This window comes from Phaenicophaeus curvirostris, chromosome 12 (assembly GCF_032191515.1).
Source record: "Phaenicophaeus curvirostris isolate KB17595 chromosome 12, BPBGC_Pcur_1.0, whole genome shotgun sequence".
NCBI lineage: Eukaryota > Metazoa > Chordata > Aves > Cuculiformes > Cuculidae > Phaenicophaeus > Phaenicophaeus curvirostris.
The window spans coordinates 13,636,839-13,653,853 of NC_091403.1; the positions used below are offsets into that span (position 1 = coordinate 13,636,839).

The 17,015-nt window shown below is 40.4% G+C and overlaps 2 protein-coding genes across 7 annotated transcripts in view; one reads left to right on the plus strand and one right to left on the minus strand.

Annotated features, from left to right (window-relative positions):
- The window catches only part of LINS1 (lines homolog 1), a 29,783-nt gene extending 15,108 nt beyond the window's left edge, over positions 1 to 14,675 (minus strand). Inside the window, exons 1-7 of one of the 4 annotated variants that reach the window (XM_069867144.1) lie at positions 13,040 to 13,123; positions 9,982 to 10,525; positions 9,789 to 9,878; positions 8,466 to 8,607; positions 7,622 to 8,212; positions 4,221 to 4,401; positions 2,355 to 3,284 (exon numbers count right to left, since the gene is read on the minus strand). In XM_069867144.1, coding sequence (XP_069723245.1) covers positions 2,387 to 3,284; positions 4,221 to 4,401; positions 7,622 to 8,212; positions 8,466 to 8,607; positions 9,789 to 9,878; positions 9,982 to 10,389 — 2,310 coding nt within the window. In that variant the 5' untranslated portion in view covers positions 10,390 to 10,525; positions 13,040 to 13,123 and the 3' untranslated portion in view covers positions 2,355 to 2,386. Of the gene's footprint in view, positions 1 to 1,453; positions 3,285 to 4,220; positions 4,402 to 7,621; positions 8,213 to 8,465; positions 8,608 to 9,788; positions 9,879 to 9,981; positions 10,526 to 13,039; positions 13,124 to 13,863; positions 13,940 to 14,597 lie in introns of those variants that run through there. The other 3 variants (XM_069867143.1, XM_069867142.1, XM_069867141.1) reach the window with 3 other exon arrangements.
- Positions 14,676 to 15,760: 1,085 nt separating this feature from the next.
- The window catches only part of ASB7 (ankyrin repeat and SOCS box containing 7), a 29,776-nt gene continuing 28,521 nt past the window's right edge, over positions 15,761 to 17,015 (plus strand). Inside the window, exon 1 of one of the 3 annotated variants that reach the window (XM_069867155.1) lies at positions 15,761 to 15,906. The gene's annotated coding sequence lies outside the window, so the exon portion shown is untranslated. The remainder of the gene's footprint in view (positions 15,907 to 17,015) is intronic. The other 2 variants (XM_069867157.1, XM_069867156.1) reach the window with 2 other exon arrangements.

The window sequence follows — 17,015 nt, forward strand, 5'->3', positions numbered from 1 at the left end:
CTGAGAATTAAAACGATAGCTTTCTGAGAAGTGAAACATGTGGGAATGATGACTACTAATAACCAACTGGGCACAAAGTCAACTTCATGCCTGTAAGAATTAAGTACAGTTGGACTGCAATTGGATTTTCTGTATTCAAAAAAGAGAAGTTATCGCTCCCACACTTCTTGCTAAATTCTACCCACTGTTCTGACATGCCTAAACTTTTACTTCAGTAGTTTTTATAGTTGCAGTAATCACTGTCAAACAAGAGCACTAGCACTTAAAACCAAAATTATCTTCCCGCTCTACTTTTTCCACCCTGCTTATCTTATCAGTGTCTGAGAAATACTGCTGTAATTTAGATACTTCCAACTGACAAGTACAGACCAAAAAATGCTGAATGATACCATGTTCAGTGAAAACAATGAAGTTACTCAATTAAAATAAACTAGCTAGCAAAGGGCAGATTAGAAAAGTGAGAATAGTGGAGAGTATTTCACCAAAACGTAAGAACCTACCTAAGTTTAAAAGTTGAGCAAAACTTTCTCATGGTCACAATGTCTTGCCAAAGGCAATGCCTTTGTTTGAACTGAAAAGTTCAGATTGTCTATAGTTGCATTTTTGAATGTGCCCAGAAGCATTTCAGTCCTGACAAAAAGGAGTTAACTCAGCATCTAAAGTGCAACCAAGTTCAAACACTGAAGGGGAACCAGGCCTTCTCCTGACCTGGATAAGTTGGAAGTTAGTTCTGAACTAAAGTAACCGTAGCATGAATGGAAAAGCTTCCATTCATTGACATTCTCACCCACTCCTATGCACTAAAGTTACAGCAGGAAGAAACTAAAGCACAATGAACACACAGAATATTCAGATCTCCTACATAGCAGTTAAGGGGATCACTTTTTCCTGCGTAACTAACAAGTGATTATAGCTGCCACCTTGAAAGAATAAGATTTGAGGTTCACACCTTCCTGCCTGAGAATTCACGCCATTCAAGTGTCCTGGAGAGCACTGTAATTTCCAGTTAAATTATCCCATTTAATTCACCTAGTTATCTTCCCCTCCCAGTAATGTTGATTCACCTGTTCAGAGCTCAAGATTTAAAGGCTGGCCAGAGATATGGGGGTTAGAGCCACCTGCTTCAGAGACTGCTCATCTTCAATTTAACACTAGGTAGCTAAATGGAAAACAGCACTTGTTTCTCAATCACAATAGAGAGCTTACCTTCAAGAGATGTTCCTAAAAGGAAAACTGCTTCTTACAGTTCTAATGAGGTCCTAGATTTTTACAGTAGACCCTGTCATCAGTACTTTCCAATTGCCTAAACCTGGTAATACCATTACAAGCTGCACGTTAAGCGTGCCAACACTAGGTGCCTTCCTGTTAAGTGCACACACTCAATTGGATCCTGTTTTGAACTAGGTCTTCACAGGCAGTCTTAGCTGCTTACTTTTTCAGGTTATTCAAATTAGATCTAAAAGAAGGTGCAAGTACAAGAATTTAAACTCAACATCCATCTCGCTGCACTGCAGACACTTGTTTTCTTGTTATCTGTTTCTAACTTAACACATTTAGTCAGTACATGCATATTCTACAGTTATATATGTAATGGACACAAGGAATTCTGTTGGAATTTCACTTCTCTACTATCTATGCTTGATTTTAGATATAATACTCCACTAAAATGTTCTAAACAGCCAAATATGCATTAGTCCTGCACCTACCTTTCCTTTTAATTAAAGGAATACACCACAGAAAATTAAGAAAAACTACATTAAATTTTCAGTGAAATGGTAACACTGCTGATTAAATCAGGCAAACAGTTAAAGCCAAAAAATGTACAACCTCAATATCAGTTAAGCACTTCCGACAAGAAAACTGTGGCATGGATTATTGATTGTGGTAGCACACCTGAATGTCCACTTAGAGCACAGCACCGATGCAGAACACAGTATAAACACCAAAACCGTCCCCAGCTAAAATATTTTATTTAGCTCAACCTCAAAGCAGACAAGTGTTCCATTAACACTGCACTGGAGTCCATAAATCACTACCAATCTCGCAGTGACTTCATATATAAAGTGACAGTAAGTATAACTGACAATACTTTAAGTTGATATAGTTTCATATCAGTCATTTATTATCAAATTTTGAATACCCAACAACTAATCTTTACATACCATACACTGACATTTACATCATGAATAAGCCTAGCACCCTAAGGTAATGGATCGTATCACTGAATACAATTGCAGATTTTTAAGGTGTCAGTCAAACCCACATTTATCCTGTTAGGGGCTAAATATACTGACAGGTGCAAGAGGCATGAGCTTTAGAACTCATTAATCTCATGGAAACATTCCATAGCATACCAGTTACGAAGTAACTGGAACACTTCTTCAGATTATTGTGGACTTCCATTCTTACTAATCTTCTCAATGTGGTTCAGTAGTTTCAACAACGCAGATGGATTATATGGGAAAAGATTTCTTCTCTGCAATCTTGAAATAGCTCTTTGCAGTTCTTCCAAACATTTTGTGGATTTGCAAAGCATTATTCTTAGGGGAATGATGTTATCCAAAGATGTCATACAAGTCAAACAGGATGAGGTATTAGGTCCCTCTTGTTCCAGAGGCAACACTTCAGACTTGAGTATATTCTGAGCATCATCTGTGTAGCTGCAACCAGCTTCCCTTATTCTCTTCTTGCTCTCGTTATTTAAAGGCAGGTTCTTTGTGTTTACCAAGCACTCTTTTCCATCTGGTTCTAATTCAGACTCTTCTGAGCTGTCATAATTAACAAGGCTTTGAAGAGAACCCAGCAGAGATGTACTATCAGTGCGTATCAATGAGTTAGACAGGTTAGACTCCGCAACTTCATTATCGCCTTGCTCTGTAGCAAACACTAAGTAATTCTGAGAAGAAGCCAAAGATAACTGAGTTGGTGGTTCTTGTTCACAAGCATTTTGTAAGCTCTCATCAGACATACAGCTTTGTTTTTCTTGATGGGGTGGGCTGACAGAAGCAACTGATCGAAAAGAGGCATGTTTGGTATCAAAATGGTTACAGATCTCTACAAACTGATGCCAGTCTTCTCTAAGAAGCTTTAGGTACCTTACTAAGTACTCCAGAAAGCAAGTTTCTGATGAAATCAAAAAATCTAAAAGTACTGTGGAATCAAATGCTATTTTTTCCAGAAAAAATAAAAAGATACAGTGAGGATTATAGCCACTTGCATGTGTAAGGACATCACAGGTTCCCTCCTCTTTCCGGCTTGAGTTATCAGCAACATCATACTTCAACCTGAAAAGTTAGTCATGAAATGGATTAAATTCAATGCTAGTTTACAAGTTTTTTTAAAAACAGGCATGTTCAGAAAGTGGTAATGTGGCTCTTCTTTGATTTTGTCAAAAAACTAAAAACCGGAAAAGAAATTTTTGTATAGGAATGAGAAAGAACAAAGGACAGTTTAGGAAGACAAAACACTTAAAGCAGGCTTTGTTAAACAGCCCTCCACCTTAGGAAACATCCTGGAATAAACAAGGTCACTTACACTACATGAATTGTTATTTTAATACTTTTGTAAACCTGAATATAGGTTAACTTCCAGGATGCTAAGCACATTGGAATAAAGTGGCCTATGTTTATTCAAATGTTTAAGAAGAATTGTGGGTATCTAAGATGCTGCTTGCAATAGCTTCATATCTGAAGCTTGAGGGACCTTTCATAAATTAGGATAATATCTTGTATGGTAGTTTAAATGAAAACGAAGCAACGCATGTCCAGGACAAGTTAATGAACACATTTCAGCTGTTAGTCTAACAGTTTTTATCAACAAGATAGAACTTATGTGGGCACAATCCCTAGAGGGCTACTTTGCCAGAAGTCCCTGAATTCTTAAAGTTTTATTACCGTCTTGTCTTTTATCAGTCTCTAACCCCTATTTTAGATTGTGAAGTCAATTATTCTGAATTACAGGATGTGATAAAGTATTTAATAGGAAACTGTTGCACAACTCCCTAATTTCAATTAAAAAACCCCACTTAAATTATGAGCAAAGTTAACTGCTCTTACACCACACTTTATTACCTTGTCCTGAGGTTCTGTTTTGTTTGCTTTTTTTAATTATTAAAACTATTTTTTCTTTATACAAAGTAATCGATGGAAATGTTACGTATATCACAATAACTTACTAAATTGCAATTCTTGATAGTTCTGTCAAATAAAAGGTATACTAACCTATCAAATTTTAAATAAATGAGTAATAAAGCTTTAGCAGCTTCCCACAAATCATCATCTTGCTCTATGAAAATCAAGGAGAGCCATTCACACTGATGTACAACTGGGCGAGACTGTGGGGAAGACTTCAGATGACTCTTCCAGAATATCAACAGCTGGGACATGGAACTCCCAAAGTCTCCTGGAACAAAATAAAAGAAGTAACCATGAATTTTGCTATATGTTTGTTACTAAACAACACACACTTTTTACTTTTAATTTAAAAGTGCATAACAGTTCATGAGTGCATTAATCACTCCTTAGCTCAATTGATTTAAATCAGCATCACATTTCATAGATTTGTTCTTGCTTCTTGGTACCAAAGAAACCAAGAAATATTTTGCAGAAAACCATAACCTTAAAGTCAATGTCAATGGCTACTCTATTTAATTCTAGACACAACATTTAGATGCCAACATTAACAAGTATAAGTAACCTACCAAAAACTAATTTACTCATTAGGTGCCACCCCTCTCAAGACAGATAAAGCTTAGAGTTTATTAATCTAAAAGCACTCTCTATGTCAAGGACTTCAAGGAAGAATAATCAAAGTTGTACCCAAAGCTTTGTAGGCCAACAGGGTGAATCTTCTCACACCTAAGCTTGCAGCTTAATGAGCTATGACTAATGACCAAGATTACACCTCCAAAAATTTCCGTGTATCAGGAAACCTACAAAAATTTGACTATCCCTACACGGATGGGATATATACTTCCCTTTGACTCCCCAGTTAGGTAGCTTCACTGACACATCACAAGCTAAACAAAGGTGAATTGTAACCAAGTTAATGCCACAGATGTAACAATCCGATATGAACACTCTGCTGAGATTTCATCTCAGACAGCTCTTTCCATATGAAATAATAACTATGTTCTGATAAGACTGAAGCAATCTTCCCCCCCCCCAGTGTGATTCACTGCAGAAATCAACTGCAGTGATCTACAGCTGATGGGAATAAATTGTTATTTCTACAGTAAAACAAAGTAAGAAGCTTCTAGTATAGTCATGCTCTGTATAAAATATTTTTTTTTGTGGATGATGTACATTTTCAAGCACACACAGGCCTGGATGAAGGTACCTTCATGAGATGGTATAAAATTCTTGCTGGAAGGATTAATGTAAGTAGCCCTTTTCTTGCAAATCCTCACTTTTCCTTTCCCCCTAAATACTGCACACCTGGATGGAAAAAGCACCTCAAAATTTATGCTATTTTAATGCAACAGCTTATTCACTAAAATAACTTCGTAGACATACGATAGAAAGCCCTTAAGTCAAGAAATCTACCTCTTCAATATAAAGACATGCTGTAGGTATGTACTGTGTACAGGTACTATGAAGTGTAGCGCTAGGTACCAGCTTGTCATGTAAAAGCATACATGACATATGTAGAAAACACAAAACTACATAGGGATTGTGTACCTTTACCCCAAATGTACTCCTTACATAAGAACTCTAATGCTGCTGGAAGTTCACTATGTCTTGAAGAGCAGACTTGCATCATTACATAAACAGTGATAACCACTTTTAAAAAAATTTAATGCAACATGGGAATCAATTTTACTTACAAAATTATCATTATGTGGTTTTCCTTAATATTTGACTTCTAAGATTTGCCTTTCCTCTTAGCAAACAACAGGAACAGCAATTTATCTTTGTTATTAATAGTTACTATTCAGACATAAATTCTTCCCTATAAATTGAAGCTATCTGGAAATTACTCTCAGAATTGAATTTTAATTAAAGTTAAACCATTGTAATACATGTTAATAAAAACAAGTAAGATTAACCAGCTTCCTGGAAAGGAAGTCAGCATACTAAAGCATTTTGGCACTTGTTTTAACTACTTAATTTAATGTCCCTAAAATAGAAACACCAATCCTTTTAACTTGGAATTCCTCTTGACAGTTGGGGCATTTGAATCTAATTAAAGAACTCATTCATTTGTGTCATGAATCTGGAAAATAAAGGAGAACTTTTTTCTTTGAGAAAGAATTTTTCAAGAGAGATCGAAAATAGATTTAACCCACTTTTCTTCTATCCACTTGTTCTTAGACAATTGCAGTCTCTATATACATTTTTCAGAAAGTGGACCATAAGTAAAATATTTTCTGCAAATACTTAAAAAACTCTAAGAATTCAACTGGCATCTTCCAAAATCTGGACAAAGTGCCACAAGCTGTCCTGCACAAGTCTGTAGCTCTTTTGCATAGTCAGATGAATTTAAAATTGATTTTATGCTTGCTACGTAATGTAGAAACATAAATTGTAAATTAACATTTACATCCAGAACTTGTATTAACATGCCTCAAAATATTTAAGACTCTGTAAAATTTCACCCCTGGTTAAAAAGAAATACAAATTGTTTTCTACGTTCTGCCACACCATCACCTGGCTGACAATAAGGATCACCCATTCTCACTTGTGTGAGACCAAAACCACTGCTTCCAAACTCCCTTGCCATTTTTGCCATGGAGCTTGTAATCCAGGGACAGCAAGGTACTTTCATCATAGAATTTGCACATCCACGTTCACACAGTTTAGCATCAGATGATGTGCATCACATGCCTCTCGGAGGGAAAAAGGCAAGTGGAAAGATAGGATTTCAGGAATTCTTCTCAGGCAAAAAGCCTCACCCCACTACTTTATTATAGCATAGAATACTACTAACTGGCTACCAGCATGACACAGCAACATGTCATCTCCCATTAGGAACTCAAGTTACACAGCATTCCCTGCCATCCCACTGCCTGCCCTATGGCACAGCCCTAGCTCAAGAACCAGATCTGCTCTTCTACTAATCTAATTCAGCTATTCAGTAGAATAAACACAATCAAGTAAGCAGGTATGAAAAGTATGCCTAACACCTACTAATTCAAAGAGCCAGACCTGTAAGTCAGGGTGAAGAACACCTCCAAGTTAATAACACCTATAGGTCTACCTTCACATTAGAAATCAGGAAGGGAGTGCTAGCTGCCATTCCTTTTAGTTCTGCTCCCTGAACAGAGCAGATGCTTGCGCTACAGATCTCTTCTTTTCCAAGTGGAGAAGAGCCTGGTTTCAAAAGCTGGCTCAACCATTTCAAATATTAACAGGTGTTCTTAACAGGAAAGGTTTTCAATCTCAAATGCAGCTGTTTCAAGCCTCCCATACTGCAGCAGCTAGGGATAAGATAAAAATGCAAGGAGACAACTAATTAGGCAGGACATAGTGACAGGTTTCCTGGGCCAGTCTTCTATTTCCTTCCCCCCACCACCACTAATTCAGCTGAATTCTATTTACAGTCTTAATGAGCTGTGACTACTAAACCTGAAAGCTTTACAACTCTTTGCTGCTTAATGAACAAAACTACAAGAGACTACTACCTTTGATTTCAGCTTCTGTAGCAGAACTCTGACACTTGAATTCCAATGCTTTAAGCACAACTAAACTTAAGGCTCTGAGAACAGTTTGGTCAGAACCACTTGGAGTATCACCTCCAGAAGGAGATTCACTGCCTCCAAAGTAGCTGATCCTTTCACTGAGCGAGATCTGGTCAAACCAGGTCAAATTCACAACTTGCAGAACAGCGTTACTCAGTGCAAGCATATCCTCATATAAAGATGGGTTTTGCAAGGACAGTGATCGACTTTTAGCATCTTCTCTAGTCTTGTAAAGGACACATTTTTTAAGGAGCATAATGAACAGCTTCTTGATTAAATAGTGAACTGATGAGCTAATGAGGTTCAGAACACAAGTAACTTTCAAAAACAATACTCTCTGGCATCTGAGTGACAGTTCTAATTCAATTCTGGAAGTCAAAAGTGCTTCAAGTAGATCTACAAAACTGATCAAATTGTTTGCAGCTTCAAAATATGGTGAAGTATAGTGGTGACTGTCAAAATGATGGACCAGAATGGAATCGTAGAATTCTTCAAGCACAGCATCAAGAGGAGCCAACAACTTCATCAAAATACCTACAGCAACAAAAAGAACATTAGGGAGTTTGAGCGTAACACTGTCAGCTAAGTCATCAAATAAAAAGAAAACAGGCAATTGTTATTATTCTCAGTTTTCAAGCATCTTTAAGCCATTAGATTTTTAATAGCACTTTGTTCCCCTCTTTCTCAGGCAGAAACAGGTGTTCTTTACGCAGGCTGCTCTAGAGGTAACATTCCTCCCCCTCGTGGGCACTCGTGTATCAACACTGCCACAAAACCACCTCAGTACCTGCTTTGGGCAGAGCTCGGTCCTTCAGCATCTCCTTGAGAATAGCTGTAAGAGTCCACAGGCATTGTGCCACCTGGGTATCCACAGGGAATCCTGAAAGGGTCTTCAGACTAAAGGCGTGCCAGGTGACATTTAACGTGTTCTAAGAAAATCAGTTCAAAAAACAATAACGTATGCCATACAATTGGATTACAACGATTTAATATTGTATATCAAAAAGATTCAAATGTAGGCATAGGGAAAACAAAAGTAGAAACCTTGTATCTGTGCAGTAAGTCTGTAGGTTTTTACTTACAAACATGAAGCCACATATGCATGCAGTAGGAATCACCTGTACTTTCCAGGAAAGGAAACCCAAACTTCCTAACGTCATGTTACCTACCCAAAATCAGGTAATACTGTAGACGGACTGTATCAGAATTTGTAATTCCCAGACCCAGACAACTTTGCAACAGATATTACCGACATATTTCTGAGCAAAGTCTATGTTCAGCGATGCAACTATGGAGGCTACAATACATATTCACCAAATATTGAGCAAGTAAAATACCTCAAGTAAATGGAATATTCAAACAAGAAAATAAGGAAAAGCATTTGATTAACTTTCAGTACATTTTACCTATTTTTATCTAATGCACCACCTAACAGGTATCAAGTAACTGTAAAAATATTGATAGTCTAGATTTTTTTTAAAATAGCTGTATTGCAACCTAAAAGGGAATATTTCTTGTCATCTAGATGTATTTTATCTTTAAAAAGTTTCATAAATGAAATTCCAGGTTTTATAGAGGCATTCCACCTTACATTACAGACCCTGTTACACATACAATTTCCTTTCTATCCATGCCTCTTCTAATTGATCTCAAATACTGTTGGAATATTTATTACATATCTTTCCAATCCACCACTTACAACCCAAAGGCCTTTAAGATACGCTTTAAGGGAGAACTATCACATTATCTTGTATAACCTTCACATTGCTACTCGTGCTGGAGCTAAAACACACTTGAACAAACCTATGCAGCATTTTGAGAGGACTAAGAGTCCGTATGCTGAACATTAGCAGACTGCAGACGTGCCTTTCAGAAAGCCAGAAGAAAGTAACAGATGGAAGAAAGGAGCAGTTCTGATACCACTCTATGAGTCTAGTTACAAAAGGAGCCTCTTTAGAAGCACTTTCAGGCTTTACAGTAGTCACATAGTGACCGCTTTTGTGTCACGTCCACACTATAAAAAGTTGGCTCTAGAGTCAAATGGAACAACTTGAAAGCATATATTCACTCAGTCATTTTTTTAGGCTGTGAAAAGTTATGCCATACTCACCTCCTCCTTTAGCTGGAAATACACAAGAGATGCTAAACTTTTTGAAGACATGTGAGATAACAGCTGATCAGAACTACCAACCAGACAAATCTGCAGATACATAGAAAGAAAAAGTATCTAGGATATGTTCCTTTTCTTTTTTTTTTTTTTCTCTCCTTTCACAAAAATCTTTCAGAAGTTTATAAAAGCTTACCAATTGTGAGTCAATTTTTGCCTCCTTCAAAAGAAGAGCAAGGATTTCACAGTACTTCTGTCTCATATTGAATTCAACTTCTTGGGACTCTGCTTTAGTAACCATCATCTTGATCAAGGTTAATTGCAGCAGCATCACTTCTCGTGGACAGAATGAGGGGTTCATGTTTGCAAAGCTATTTGATACATCATCTGCTGTAGGGATACCTGCATCTGACATCTCTGCGTCCTGATGGCTCCAAATGCCACCATTAGTAGATAGCAGATGCACCCCATTTCCCGATTCATCTGTTTCTGGGGACTGCTCCACTCTCAGGGTAAGTAAAGAGGTATAATGATGGCTTTCCTTCGCCAGAGGAACACCTTCCAGTACGTCTTTATACATCTGCTGCAGAAGAGTGCTCTTCATTATGAGAAGATTCAATAGCCCGGAAAACGCTGCATGTCTTCACTGATTATCCATGGTCACTGCAAATCAGCTTGGACATTATTTTTATCCAGCAGGAGAAACAGAAACACTATTAGGCATTTCTCTTCCAAGGTGCCTAGAAAAAAATATTTTGCTATTACTGAATTTAACAGATAACTACAAAGATACAAAAGAACAGCACACATTTTTACGGCGAATACTACCATTATTAAACTTATTTTGTAAAGATACAAATTCATTGTTTAAAAACAGCAAGAGGAACAGTCGCTCAAAACTGTCCCAGTGAGCCATTCACTGTGTGGTAACCCTTGTGTCATTTGAAGAAATCTAATATTATTAAATTATTCTATAATATTATTCTAATATTGGTATTCTGCTGATACCAACATTAATTTGCTGAAACTAACAAACCCAAAGACGACGGTTACCAGGGACTGCTTTTGAAAGCCAGAACAGCATCAGTCAAATCTCTATAACAACTAAAACCTCACATCTTTTTTGACAGATTCCTCCAATAACAGGCATAAGTTTTAACTGAAATTTTTCATCCTAACTGGCAATGCACTGTTGCTGACACTGGGTATGGCAAGAACACAGGACTAAGGTAAGAAGCGTGAATATACAGGAGGGAGAACTGGGCTTGTAACTGAGTAAGGAGAACAAAAGAATTCCTTTATCTCTACATGTGCAGAACTCTTTTCCTGAGAACCTACACCTTGACACCCGAAACAGGTTCCCAGATAACACAAAGGGCCAGCAATGCCACAGGGCTGGCCTCAAGGGCCCCACAACCAAGAAGTTTAAAATTAAAAAATACTTAAAAACAAAGTGGAAAACTTATTAAGAGCCACTAAAAATACTTGACCATATTCAGTAAAGTTATAAACCCAAGATCTTTATCACCACATATCCTTCACTCACAATACTGGAGCATTCACCATAGCTTAAAAAGAGGAGCTATTAAGAATTCAATCTCCGTCTACCATGCGAGCATCTTAGCCTTCATAATTTTCAAACCATTATATGAATGGCTAGACAGATATCGTACCTCCCCAGAAAAGAAAAAGGATGGATACTTAAGAACATCAGACATTCTTTTTCACCTATACTGAGAGTGCTGCTAGTCTGTAATATTTATCCTTTCAGGACAGTTTTACCGCATTCTCTAACCAGATCTCTATTAACACAAAACCCCAAACAAACGCATTACCTTTACCTACTCTGAAGCTAGGACTGGGGGCTTATGTTGTTTCTAGGAATTTTCTTTTTTGCACCCTTTTCCAACTCCTGTCTTTTTGCATAATCAACCAGATAAACTTCTACATAAACTCCTGTAGCCACCTGTCTGTAGCTGGCTTCTATTCAAATGTTATGTTTCCCCTTTCTTACCACTGGAAGAAAGCAGCTGAGTCTCCCACCTGGTAAGAAATTCCAAATAACTTCCTATCTCTGTATCAATTACACCTGTGTTTACCATCACACCAAATTAATTATTATTCCTTTTCAGCACAATATTAGAAAAAAGTGAAACTAAAATTCATTACACAAGGAATTTTTTTTCATTTAAAATCTCCACAGCTTTTAAAACACTATCAAACACTGAAAATTACACCCTCATTTCTACAATTTGATTTTTTAGCTGCACTTGAAGAATGCGTTAACAAAACAGCTTCCCAAAGCTACAAAGGACTAGGGGTAGACCAAGATATGGTACTCAGACACCTTATTTCTTACACCACTGGGCACTATTTCCTTCAGAAAATAATCTAAAATTAGAGGATAAGAAGTTGCCTGCAGGACCTGAGCTACAATTCACTCCAGTGTGGTATTTTCAAAGACACACTGAACAATGGCTGACCTGACAACTCCTAAGTGTTCCAGATATGTTCCTCACCAGAAGAGCCAGGAATCCTTTCCCCATCCTTTCGATATTCCACATTTTATATATTAATAATAAACCTGCTATTTCAGACAATAAATTCCTTCTTTGTTTGCAGAATCTATTTGGAATTCTACTTGAGGAAGAAATTTATGACCTGAAACCTTGTAAAACTTCTTCAGAAATCACTCTGAATATTTTATATAGGTATTGCTCCAACCTTTGAGTTTTATTTCTTCCTATATAAATACCTAATAAAGTAAAATTATCTCAAAACATTTACTTTTGTGTTCAAGACCATCTTGAATTATTATCCTGCACGGTAAACAAAGGGACTTTTCGTGCACGAATTCGTACCATTCAGGCAGGCTGTTAAGGCAGAAGAGATTTAAAACCCATCTAGCACATGCACGATGAGATTTTACCTTCACCACACAATCTTGGTTGTGCTTTCCCTGATCTTACCACCACCCATTTATATTAGACCATTAATTTGCCAAACCCTTTACAAAAACATCTGTAAGAGATGTCTCACTCACATGTGACAACAGTTCATGAACAGAAGTCATTAAAGGAAATGAAAGGTGAGGGGGCTTGTTTTGAAGAAATTTACTTCTAAGAAGGGGGAAATGTCAGACAATGACTAAATTAGTTTGAGACGTAGCAAGACAGCACAGTGACAAGCTCAAAGGTAGAGTGAAGAAAAGCAATCATATTCATACACAAGAAATGTCAATCTCCAAGCCTTACTTAGATTATTTATTCGAGTTATTCATGACAGCGGTTAAAAACCAATTAAGGTAACACCTCACAGTGCCAGGCTCCTACATAAACTAACAGGACACGATTCTAAAAACCTTATATATAGGCTGGTCAAGCAAAAGACAGAAAGGACAACCACACAGGGGAAAAAAAAAAAAAAAGGCACAAATACTGTTAGGTGTTATTTTCATGACTACTTTAGTTAGGCTTTAAAATAAAAGCCAAAGCCATGTGGAGCTGCAAAAAGAATGAGAGAAGAAACTTGATGGAAAAGGAAATGAAGAACCAGAGATGAAAATTCTGACGGCAGCTGAAACCTGTAAGGTTTAAGGACCATCAAAACCCAAGCAAGAGACATTTCAGTAGCTGCAAATGTCCCCAGAACATCCTAAACAGTTATAACATCTGTACATTTCTTTAGGATAGGACACTTAATCTAGCATAAAATCATAGAAGGCATTTATTTGGTGGGATTGACACCATTGATGTAATAATTTACTTTTATTGACAGGCACGAACAGCTTACACTGACATACAATTACTCAAGTAATATTAGAAATGGCGCAGGAGCAGAGAAAGCCGTTGACAGACCCTATAGTGGTGTTCCTGTTACATCCTATTAAATGTTAACGGCATAAGTAGCAACTGGGAGAAACCAAACTATTAAAACCCCCGATTTCATGAAAAACTAAAATCAGAAAATGAAAGGAAAATGAAACCATGCTCCATGACTTTGGGGTACGAATCTGAAAGCTCTGGATGTCCTTACAATGCAAGGGCCAAATCATTTAGCATGTTTAGACTACTTGTACCTGCAGCGACTTTGTAGGCCCAGCTCTCAATACAGAACGTGCTCCCACTCAGGCCCGAAGCACTGCCTCTCAAATAACCTCAGTCCCTTCTAGAGGTTGCAAATAATTTCTGCTGGGAGCTCAGTAACCTCCCAGCTGCCCTGCTGGGCACACGAGGTGCCGCTTCTGCTCTCCTGCACCAGGGGAAGAGCCGCACAGCCCCAGCCGGCCCTGCCTACCCCTTACGCCGCAGCAGCACACGGCAAGGGCCTCGCCCGACGCTCCCTCTTATAGGCCACACCCCCGCCCCGGCAGACCACGCCCCTCTGATAAACCACGCCCACCCGGCACTCGCCGATTGGCTACAGCACAGCCCAAGCCACGCCCCCTCACGGAGATGGAGAATCGTATAGGCCACGCCCCCTCCCCAGGCCAAGCCTGACTAGACCAGGGCCCTTCTCGAGACATGCGATGCCCAGGCCACGCCCTCTTTCTAGACCACGCCCCCTAAAGGCCCACAGCTCGCCAGGCCACGCCCCCGGCACCGCCACTCGCTAAGCCGCGCCCCCCAAAGCCATGGCCCCTTCAACACGCGCGTCCCCCCCGCCCGCTCTCTCTGTGCCAGGTACGCCGCTCTCCCGGCCACGTCCCCTCTCAGGGTCGCCAAAACCCCCTCCAAGAGACACCCACCGCCCGGCCACGCTCCTCGCCAGGCCGCGCCACCACCCCCCAACCCCGCAGCCTCGCTTAGTCACCCCGAGTCGCCGCGCGCGCAGGGACCCTCCCCAGCCTGCCGCTAGGCAACCGCTGCTAAGCAACCGCCGCCACTCGCCCTCCTCCGACAGGCGCCGTAAAGCTCTCCTCCGTCAAAGCCCCGGCACGGCCGCGGCCACCCCTTTTTTTTCCCCGCCGTCGCAAAGCGCTGCCCCTCCCCCGCCGCTTTACGGCCGGAGGCGGGGCCGAGGGCGAGGCCGCCGTCAGCTCCTCGGCCAATGGGCGGCGGCGGCGGCGGGCGGCGGGGGGCGGGCGCGGCGCGGCGGCCGCCGATTGGCCGCGGCGGGGGTCAGGCCCGGCCCGCTGACCCCGGCGCGGAGCCGAGGGGGGGGCGGCTCGGTGCAAAGTGTCCCCGCGCGGCCCGGCCCCTCCCGCCCCGCCGCCTCCGCCGCCGCCAGCGCGGGGGGCGGCAGCGCCCGGACCGTGCCGCCCCCCCCCCCCCCCCGCGTCCCGCACACAGGTAACGGTGGGGCCGCCTCTGCCGCCTCTGCCCCGGCGTCAGGAGGAAGGGGGGAGCGCGACCCCAGCACCCTCAGTGGGGCCTCCGCTCCCTGCGGCGAGGGGCTTCGGCACCCCGGGAAGGGGCGCTTAGACCCGCCGGTGCTGGGAGCCCCGGGACCCTCTGGAACGTGCGTGTCTGTCTGTCTGTGTACGTGTGTGTGTGTGTGTCTCTGCCCTGAACTCTGTGTCTGCTTTTGTGTGTGTCTGTGTGTTTATCTGTGTGCATGTGTGTGCATGTGTCTGTGTGTCTGCATGTGTGTGTGTGGCCCCAGCTCCTGCGAGGGAGTCATTCTGATCTCCCTGTAGCTCCTTTCTGGGTTGCTTCCTGTCCCATTCTCCAGTTCTTGTCTTTTACCTTGATTCCTGGAGGAGGTGACATGACAGGGCAGTAGTCCTGCCCTTACTGGCTTTCCAGCTCCTTAATATCCCAACAGAGTGTCCTTCTTTTTGAGTTGAGATCTTTATTTAAGTAAATAACGCTTCCCTTCCTAATTCTTGAAGGCTCTTCCTATTTCAATCTGCTATTGCTTTTCTGTTAACCGTCACTGATCTCCATTTCTCTCTTTTGTGTTGCTGTGTGGCTCAGTTCTACTTTTATTTTCTAGGTTTAAACTGCCTTAAAGGAGAATTAAAAATTGTACGTCCAAAGAACAAAACAGGACAGAAGAGAGAAAACAGCACTCAAAAAAATCCCACAAAGGTGATAGTTCCTGTAGACTCTTAGAATCATTCTAGACACGTGGTCTGGCTGGGACTGAGGCCTCTTCTGTTTTTGACAGATTTGAATAGGTAAGGTTAGTTCTCTTTTTCTTTTCTTAAAACCTCTTTGCTATTGAGCTTTAAAAGTTTGAAAACTCTGTAGCCCGTTTGAAGTACCCTTGTTTCTTCTTGTAACACTTTGTCATCTTCTACATTTAATCTGCAAATGTTATTTTCATTATGAGTTGCTACTTAATGGCTTTTATGTTTCCTCCTTTCAGTAATATCACATAAAATTACTTCACTCTGGGTCGTTGAAAGGGTCTTTCCCTAAAGCTTTTTCACAAAGGTGTGGATGAGACACTGAATTTGTTTCTGCTATGGCTCTAAACTCTCCACTGGAGTAGGTCATGGTAATTGCATTAGGTTGGTTTAGTTTTACCTAATTGCTGTGAGTCTTTTGTCATGGAGCTGCAAAAATTGAAAGTATTTAATTTGATGGTGTTTGTTTACAAGTACTTGTGGTTTGGGTTGAGATCATGGAAGAAGATAATGCTCTTAGGTGCTCAAGGGGAAAAGCGAAAGGAGTCATCAAAAACTGAATCGTGCTGGTACCAGAAAGGTTCTGTTTCAAGGGGAGAGCAGTCTGTAGGGAGAGTTCCTTGTTTTATGTGCTAAGGTGAAAAGATGAGTTCTAAGAGGAGAGAGACGGAGTCGGGGGGGGGTGTGTGTGAATAACGTCAGTCAGCCTTTTTCTGCATCCTATTGTTAGTGTGCTCCAAATAAAGGAGTTTCTGCATGTTCCTTTAACACAAAGTGTGTCTTGAATCCCTTTCTAATCTATTTCAAATGTAGATTACTGTGTTATTTTGGCAAATATATTCTCTGTATTGGTCCTCAGGTCTTTGTTGTGTTTTCAGAGATGTCATTGACTGTACCACAGTGTTATTCACTGTCAGCGCTGAATTATTTTTCAGCATTAGTTTCAGGGGGAAGGACAGTACCTGTTGCCAACAGTTTTGGTCAAGGGTGGATCATTTCTCTGATATAGGTGTTATTAGTATATGACCAAGAATAGCTGCTATATGGTAAAGATTAAATAGAGTATTCCTCTCTTGGTGTCAAAATCATAAGACCTTTGGAATTTATTCAGGAAAGGGAATGTAAGTTTTCATTTGATTTGTGGAGCTCCTTCCTAA